Here is a 9103-nt window from a genome sequence, read left to right as displayed (position 1 = left end):
CCATATGCAGTGTGTGCAAAGGCTCAGATACCTTATCTGTCACCTTATTCCTATAAGACATTCGCCGTGATTTTGCCAGCACACATGTACGACAGAAAATGATACCAGTTCCATTTTCTTTCTAGATAACTGGGGTGCATCTCTGATTACTCTGCCAGCCAGAATGTTCATCAGTCTGCCTTTACCGACATGACCTAGCCTCAGGTGCCACTCCTTCAACGTCTTTTGTATCTTCGATTGAGAAGTACTATCGACGGATAGTATTCTTGAATTATTATCCAGTTTCCTACTCGGTAAATAGTATACCTCATCTATTGCAACTGCAGCAAATATGAATCGGTTTTTACTATCAAGGAAGTACAAATACTGCCCACCTTTTGACTGAATGTGGTGATACCCTTGTGTGGCAAGATAATATGCACTAAGCAAGTTACTACCGCACTCTTTATCAAAGGCAACATTTTGTATTGAGATATCACTATAGTACCCTCTGGGTTTGAGAATACTAAATCTCACTGTCCCTTGGAGCTTGGTTGACGAGGTGCCTCCGTTTCCATATTCAAAGATATGAGTCCGTCCTTTGCCAAGCTGGCTGAACCACCTTCTATTTGAACTTATAGCGTGTCCAGCTCCTGTATCAACCACCCATAGATTATCAGTCAGGTTCAACTCCCTCAATTTAGAAAGATACTCAGGGTATCTTCTCCGTACCTCATCATCAATCTCCATTGAGTGCATCGGTGCCTCATCTTCGCTTCCTTCACTCGCTGGAACACTCCCCTTGTACTCAAGTTCGTCGGCATCCTCAATTGCCTTGTTCAAATTGAGGTCGAACTTGGCAGCTTGAGCTGGGGTCCTTTCTTCGTCTTGGTTCACCTTCACCCTCTTGGTAGTCGACTTGCCCCCCTTCTTGACCGTCATCGCTCGCTTTGTTTCGGTGACAGGAGCCGCCCGTATGTTTGAGCGAAGCAGCTTGCCTCCAGCCCTTTTCGGGTTGCGGTCAGCCGCCAACACAGGGCAGGCCTTCTTCCAGTGGCCATCTTCAAAGCAGTAATAACACTCGCTTACTGCCACTTCAGAGGATTGTCCTTGGTTCCTTTTCTTCCCCGTAAACTTTCTTGCCGCATTGACAGTCACTGGGCGTCTCTTATCAGTCAGCATCGTGGCTTCCTTCCTCGATCGATCACCGAAAACGCGGCGAAGACTCGTCTCCACGTTTTCAATAGAAAACCACTCTTCAGTCATGATGATTGTGCCTCCCCAAAACTCGCTTGGTAGTAACGCCAGCACTTCCATGCACAGCCAGGTCTCGGTCACCATGTCCTTGCCAACCAGACCCCTCATCTTCCTGTTAATGTCGTAACGCAGCTTCTTTAACTGGGCGAATAGGGCCCCCAGATTGGTCCAGTTCGCTGCGAGAAGACGCTCCCACTGGCGGCGCAGCTCGATTACGCCTCCTGCATCCCCGAGCCCGTACTTTTGCTCGAGCTCCTTCCATATGTCACAGGGATTCATTCGGGACACTTGATCCGGCAGCCCACTCAAGAAAACGTTAGGCAACGCTTGGTTGAATAAGTTCAACAGCTCGGACCGAGCCCTAGTCCAGTGTTGGTGGCGCCAACGCTTGGCCTTCGCCTCTTCTTGAGAAATATTTCCCTCCACCGAAATGATGGGTCTCTCAGGCGTACCCTCAAGGAAGTCCATCATGACAACCGTAGCCTCAGGCTGGTCCTTTTCCAACAGCCCTCGCTGGTATTTCTCATCCAGCGTCTCTATGTGCGTTAGCACCTTGTCTCGCCACATGGTGTAGTCCTCCCCATGGAGCTTTTCCAGTCCCAGGACCTGGGCACTCCTATTGTGTCCTTTAACCATGGACCTTAGTCTCCGTACGTATCTGAAATATTAAGCTCTATGTAATAGGCCGTCAGTTTCAAAGTGAGGAGGCCTTTTAAAGCGGGCGCGCCACGCGTCCTCCTCGCCATTAACATCCCTCGGCAATGTGTTTACTTATTAAGTTTCCTTAAGAAGTAGGATGTTTGAACCTTTTCTATTGGCTACATATTTGACCAATTAAGGTGCATTCTAACAATTTTGATCTTCGAGATGGTGGCTTCACTGCGTACTTTGGTGACCTTGGTGTGGACTCTGTCAAGATGCTCGAGTACTTCGCGTCGCTCCCTGGCACGATGGAGATCCGTCCGCAGTACAACCCGGCCACGTACATGTTTGAATAGATTGGTGCTGGTATTGGCCGTGACGTCAAGGACTACTCGATCGAGTACAAGAACAGCGAGCTGTACAAATCGAACCGCGAGCGCACGCTGCAGTTGGCTGAAGTGTCCGGCGACTTTGTGTGCCACTCGACTCTGAGCTACACGCCGATCGCCACGGGCTTCTTGAACCAGTTGAAGGAGCTCGCCGTTAAGCAGCAGCTCACGTACTAGCGCAACCCGCAGTACAATTTCTTGCGCATGTTCCTGTTCCCTCGCTTCGGTGTCATCTTCGGTCCGACCTTCTACCAGCTCGAGGCGGACAGCGTCAAGCGCATCAACTCGCACATCGGTCTCATCTACAACAGTATGGATTTCATCGGTGTCATCAACCTCATGACGGTGCTGGAAGTCACGTGTGCCGAGCGCGCCGTGTTCTACCGCGAACACATGTCGAACTACTACGGTCCGCTGTCCTACAGTCTGTCGCTGTGGTTCGCTGAGGTGCCGTACCTGATCTTCGTGATCGTGCTGTTCGTGACAATCGAGTACTGGCTGGTGGGCTGGAGCTACAACGGAGGCGACTTCCTCTTCTTCATGTTCGTCTTCTACCTCTACACGTCGGCTTGTACCTACGTGGGTCAGTGAATGTCAGCTCTGATGCCCAACGAGAAGGTGGTGAACGTGGCTGTCGGCGCGCTGTCGTGTCTGTTCAACTTGTTCTCGGGCTACCTGCTGCCGCGTCCGGCTATGATGGCTGGCTACAAGTGGTTCACTTGCCTGATGCCGTCGAGCTACTCGCTTGCGGCGCTGGTGGGCGTTCAGTTCGGTGAGGCGCAGGACGTAATCTCCGTCACGGACGGTGGTGTCACGACGGAGATGACGGTGGCGCAGTACATCGAGGACACGTACGACTTCCGACCGAACCGCAAATACAACTTCATGGTTGGTCTCATGGTGATCTGGGCCGTGCTGCAGATGGCCATCTACCTCACGTTCAAGTACGTAAGCCACCTAAAGAGATAAGCGGTGACGTTGAAGCCAAACGTTGTCCCGGTAGAGCAACGTAGGATTAATGAGTAGCTGCGAATGATAGCGGCTGTGTGCGTGAACTTTGTTTTTGAAGTAAATTCTTGTTTGATTTTACATCATTTGAGTTCTGCTACATGTCTGGCTTTACATAATAAGTAATTACTCGTGCCTCGCTGTGTGCCAATTTTGCTGCATCAAGTATTTATTTTCTGAGATGAAGATTTTCAATAGGTTATTTTGGTCTAGCCAGTTCGGTAACCCAATTATTTATTTTCAGCTTTGACCAATATTCGGCACCAAACGGCTCCATTGCTGCCATAATTGACGCGTCATACAGCGAGATAGTTCCGCGCGTGGTCATCAGTGTACACACCGAACGCCCTCCTGATCAAACGCAGCGCAAACGTGCGAGACTGGCGAATGGTCGGATCGAATGATAGCCTGCGTGTTCACCACAACGTTCTGCAACGTGAAGAGACGACGGAACGCGGGCTTGACCAGAGCGCTGACAAGCGCTACGATTCTCAGTGGGCGATCTTCTCCTTCGGATTGACAGGATGCGATTTCTCCACGTGTTCAGCGCCGCGCAACAGTCTTTGCCGATGACGCCCCTCGTTGCTTCCCAGCAGATTTCATGTTTGGGTCGGCCACCGCCTCGTACCAAGTTGAAGGCGCGTGGAACGAAGGCGGTCGCACTCCAAGTATCTGGGACGATTTCTGCCGCACGCACCACAGGACGAAAGTGGTGTGTGCCAACGTCGCTGACGCCTTTTACCATCGCTACCGAGACAACGTCAAGCTCATGGTCGACACTGGCTTGCAGTCCTCGCGCTTCTCCGTCTCGTGGTCAAGAGCCATGAACTGGAATCCAGAGACCAAACGTATGCAGCTAAACCCTCAGGGCCTTGCGTTCTACCACGCTCTTGTCGACGAGCTCATCGCCAACAACATCGTACCGATCTTGACGCTGTACCATTGGGATCTGCCGCTCGAGCTACACACGGAGCTCTCTCTTTAAGGCTGGCTGCACGCAGACATCGTCGACCACTACGTAGAATTCGCGACGCTTTTGCTCCACGAGCTGGGAGACATAGTAAACATGTGGATGACATTCAACGAGCCACTGACGCTCACTACTGCCGGCTACGCTAGCGGTGCAGGAGCTCCAGGGCTGAAAAAGTCCGACACTTTTGCATACATTGTGGCTCACAACGTGCATGCAGCTGTTGTCAAAGCGTTCCGAGACTTAAAGGCGAGCTCACCACCCGTTCTCGACCAAAAGGCTCGTATCGGCATCACATTGAACTCAGATGCTGCCTATTCGCTCGACGAGAGAAACCCGTTGGACGTCGCCTGCAGCGGGAAGGAAGATGCAGTTCGAACTGTACTGGTTCCTCTCACCTCTGGTTACTGGAGACTATCCGGCAATCATGCGGGAACTAGTGGGCGATCGCTTGCCGAGATTCACAACCGAGGAGACGGCGCTATTGAAGGGATCGTACAGCAGCAGGCGCTTTCATCCTCGTCATGGAGACCCACCCAGCCCGTGCCAACCACCAAATATGGACGCTTCTTCTTGTTCCACTCTGGAGTCGTCGATGCCACTTCCTCCTTCATAAGAGACGAGTCGTATAGATGGATACATGAGCTTCACACTGAGCACCACCTCGTAGGGCTCAAAGTGGACACGGCACACTTCACGACGTCCCCACTCTCCGAACTGGTTCGTCTGCACCAAGCGTAACTCGTACGCGTCTTCTCCCGTGTGCGCCATTTGGTCGGTCTCTTACTCAGGGATGCCGAACCTGGGAAGGAGGCGCTACATGTGCCCAAGCTGCGACTAGTTTTTATCAAGGAGCACAGACAGGGAGCCATCTCCATGGTCTCGCAGCTCGGCCTGTTCGTGTTGGCCGCCGTGGGCTCCAAGCTCATCGTTTACGAGTTTAAGTCAAAGCAGCTGATCGGCTGCGTGCTCTACGACAGCGCAGATGTACGTCGTGACGCTCAGTGAGGTCAAGGACTTTGTCATGTACGGAGACGTCTACAAGAGCATACATTTCTTGCGTTTGGGGGAGATGCAGAGGTAGTTGGTGCTGCTAGCCAAGGACTACGAACCTCTGGCGGTATCTGCGACATCGTTCAGTGTGTATGAGAAGAAACTGGCGCTGCTAGCGGTGGATATGGACGAGAACCTGCACGTGATGCAGTTGGCCCCGCAAAATTATCGAGTCTCGCGGTGGCCAGCGTCTGCTGCGAGTGAGCGACTTCCACTTGGTTGTCCAAGTCTCGAGTTTGTTCCGGAAGCGGGTGGATGCGTCTGGATCGGTGGTGTCTGCTACGAAGTGACGCAATACAGCACCTTTGTCCTACTACGTGAACGTCATGTGTACGTCTGAGGGAGGTGTCACCCTCTGGTTCCTGTCGGCAAGGGCGTGTTCCGTCGTCTCTTCAAGTTGCAGAACGATATGGTGAACACGCTGCCTCAGAATTGCGCGCTGAAAACCTCGGGAGTTCTGCATGCTTAAGACCAACGCAAAGCGAAGATATGGCAGACCGGACAAGAAGGAAGAAGTGCTTCCTGGACGCCTTCGTGCTGTGCCGCTTTTTGCAACTTGCTATGTGGCGCAGAAGGAGCTTGCACGCTGCAATCGGTACCACGCCCGAGGTGGTCATCACAACCTGCTCACGCCACGTCGACATTCCTGTAGTTGATGCGTTGTTAGTGACGAATCTCGTGGCGTGCAAACTGAACGTTCCAGCCCAAGGCTTCCGTGTCGTGGTCGCTAGTTGTCTTGCTTGGCTCATGGAAGGACATTCGGCTACTACATGTAGAAGAGTGTATTTTTACTTGGTGAAGAAGTCTTTCGGCGAAGAAGAGCAGCAACTTGAGATGTATATGTGTTCGCAAAGGCTCGCCGGTTGTTTCAATTGATGCGTGTGTATGCTCCGACAGGTGTCCGAGCGAATTGCAGTCTCCACTATCTAGCGTCGTGGATCGGCCAGGTCGAGCAATCGCATTGGATTTCTTCAATATTTACGCCTCTCTATTGCTTAAGTGTCGAGATCGAGATTAGATTACTCAGCCTGCGTTACATTCAGAGAACCAAAGTTGTGAACAGATTTCATGGTAAAGCAGCTCATACCAACAACAAATGATACGGTACAGTACAAGTCAAAACGAAATGATCCAAACCTTTTTTTTAGTTAGTGTATGTATATAGAAGTCGAAACCTGACAACCACAAACTCCCGCAGTTCTATCACTAGCCGAGCGCCGCCGCTACGCGGCGGTATTAGTAGTTTAGGTTTAGTTCTACTTGTTTTGGCTTTCTCGCCGAAGCGTAGCGGAGGCGAAATAATTAATTAAAAAAAATGCTGAACCCCTATGCGCCTAAATCATTTCAATAACCTGGGTAGCATCATGATTACCTGATTAAAATAATACTGTAATTCTAATGATCTTGAATCAAAATTCTGATGCAATCTCTGTTATTGTCGGCTATTACTGAATCTTCATCTTCTACCCAAAATCACATGCACTTCAAATAGCATTTATACAAACGCTACACAATATGTTGATATCACGGGCCATTTCTGAGCCGCTACGAAACTTAGCTCACATCAACGCAAGAGATAGTAACCGGTAATGACCTGTCCAGCTTGCGCTACTTACCTGCTTGTACTGCCTATTTGAGCTTGTAAGTAGCTAAAGATTGATCATTTCTCATACTAAATTCAATGAAAGCTAGAATATATTCACAGCCACGGAATGCTTCGATCGAGCAAACGTGTACCCCAAATCGTACGTTAGCAGCTGCAGGTCGTCCGCTGATAAACTGCCCTCGTCATACACTACACATACCCTGCAGCGTACTGTCGCCTCAAATGTAGAAGCCGAGTCGGTGGGGATCGACCGCAGAGGCTATCACCGTACCTGGTTTCACATTGCCCTTTGAGTCTCCGTCGCGTGGATTGCCCGGAAAAGCTCGCGCTTGATGGCGTTTATTCACCACAATGAAAGTCACTAACAACTTGTAGTCGTCAGAAATCATCTTGAAGGCTACACCCAGATCCCGCATTCCCATTTGCAAAAATGCTGGGCATATCACCGACACTCACACGATCCTGGCAATAGACCACGGCTCCGGTCTGCTCTCCGTGTTCTTGCAGAAAACAAGAAATAGTTATTTCAGCATTTATGTCATCTTTTCAATGCTGCGACGCGGGTTCTTGTCTGACACACGCTGCGTATTTCGCAGAATACGCCCGTCGACGACACAATTACGGCAATCGCAGGTTGATTACACACCCCACATCTACTACGTTCCACATCGACTCCAATATATGATCGAGGTCGCAGTACGGATCAGCGAAAGAGCACCTTTCAGCACCGCATTCTTGCCGCCAAGCCTCATATTAACCTTCGAGCAAACATTAGCACAAAAGTCCGCATTGGTCTTCCGTCGTTTCTCCGCCACAACGCACTGGTTTGCAATTTCTAGCACCGTATCCAACTTCCTCTTTACTTTTCCAAAGTACACAGAGCCTTATCTGGCAAGATGACCCAATTCAACAGCGGAGGGCCCTGCTCAGCCATTTCCAACAGCTCACGCGAACAAAGATCCATCAACTCGTTCCCCTCCATGCCACGGCTGTCGCTCTGGTGAATTAATACCTCTTGCTCTTGAATGACATCCCGCGCTCGTCTCCAGCCTCGCACAACTTGGCTTTGAACTTAAGAACTTTAGGATGGTCGAGTATTTCCTAGATTGACCACGCCCCAGGTTTGGACAGACACTCCACGGGCAAATTTTCTGCTATTCAGACTCCACTATCCGTCGGATCTGTGCTCCGGCACCTTCTCACAGTGCATGAAGAGTTCATCCATTACACGCGCTTGGTCAGTCTGAACTCGGAGCTCCATGGCCAGCCAAATGCCCTCAGGTATGGGCCGTTCTTAAACCCATTATGGCGGACACGGTCAACTTGTATCCTGCAACGTATTGGCGTCTCAAAAGTAGAAGCCGAGTCGGTGGGGATCCGTAGCCATAGAGGCTATCACCATACCTGGTTTCAGATTGCCCTCGATACGGTGCTCAACGACGACAACTGGGGCAGGCTGCGAGACCTGCTGGACCGTGTTCATGATGGTGAAGTGAGGAGTCAGGCCAAAGGCTTCTTCGCCCGCCTGTTCAAGGCGCAAGACGTCGCTGAAGTGAACTTTCGGAGATGCCAGTAATTCAGCTTTGATAGCATCCAGCTCAGCGGCTGTACACGCAGTCACAGCGGTTAGAAAGTGATATGAATATCCATGACGTCGCAGAACAGAAGTCACGTACTGGTTGTGGTGGCACTAAGACGATGGCTTAGGTCCTTGGCGAGGAGATCATCCAGCACTAACTCCAACCCTCGAATACCGCACTTGGCTGGCGATGACCTTCGTGCAAGCGTTGATGATCGAGTGTCTCCCGGCCTGCCGTTAGCATTCTTCTCCCGCCGTGTACTCTCTTTCCGAACTTTCTGCGCTACACGGAGAGGAATCGATGTTGACGAGTGTGTCTGGTTACGCTCATGTGACATATCCTCTTGAGGAATGTGTGTGTGTGTGTGTGTGTGGGGGGGGGGGGCTAGCAGGAGCTCGAGGTGGAGATAACACTCTAATTTCTAAAGGGTTAACGACAGCGTTAGATCATGCCGCCAGCAAAAGAATGCTGCAACTTACTCAAGGCAGCGTATTTGTTCCGCAACTCTTCAGCCTTCGCTGACTTCTCCGCGAGCTCAGTGAGCTTACTCTCCAACGCGGCTCCACGTTCTGCAGCTGCTCATCAGCGCGCACGGTAGCCTTCGTCAATCGAGCAAGAT

At 50.9% G+C, this 9103-nt stretch overlaps 1 protein-coding gene across 1 annotated transcript; it reads left to right on the top strand.

Moving 5' to 3' along the window:
* Window positions 1-2471: 2471 nt before the first annotated feature.
* On the top strand, window positions 2472-5954 carry PITG_20005 (ATP-binding Cassette (ABC) Superfamily; the record flags this gene model as incomplete). The annotated part of the gene is made up of 7 exons (XM_002895899.1): window positions 2472-2768; window positions 2886-3211; window positions 3580-3665; window positions 3836-4211; window positions 4395-4965; window positions 5056-5232; window positions 5769-5954. 7 exons carry the CDS (start codon window positions 2472-2474, stop codon window positions 5952-5954), a joined length of 2019 nt encoding a protein of 672 aa, XP_002895945.1.
* Window positions 5955-9103: the final 3149 nt, after the last annotated feature.

This window comes from Phytophthora infestans, genomic scaffold (genome assembly GCF_000142945.1).
Source record: "Phytophthora infestans T30-4 supercont1.123 genomic scaffold, whole genome shotgun sequence".
Taxonomy (NCBI): Eukaryota; Oomycota; class Peronosporomycetes; order Peronosporales; family Peronosporaceae; genus Phytophthora; species Phytophthora infestans.
This window is presented reverse-complemented; position numbering and strand designations above follow the sequence as displayed.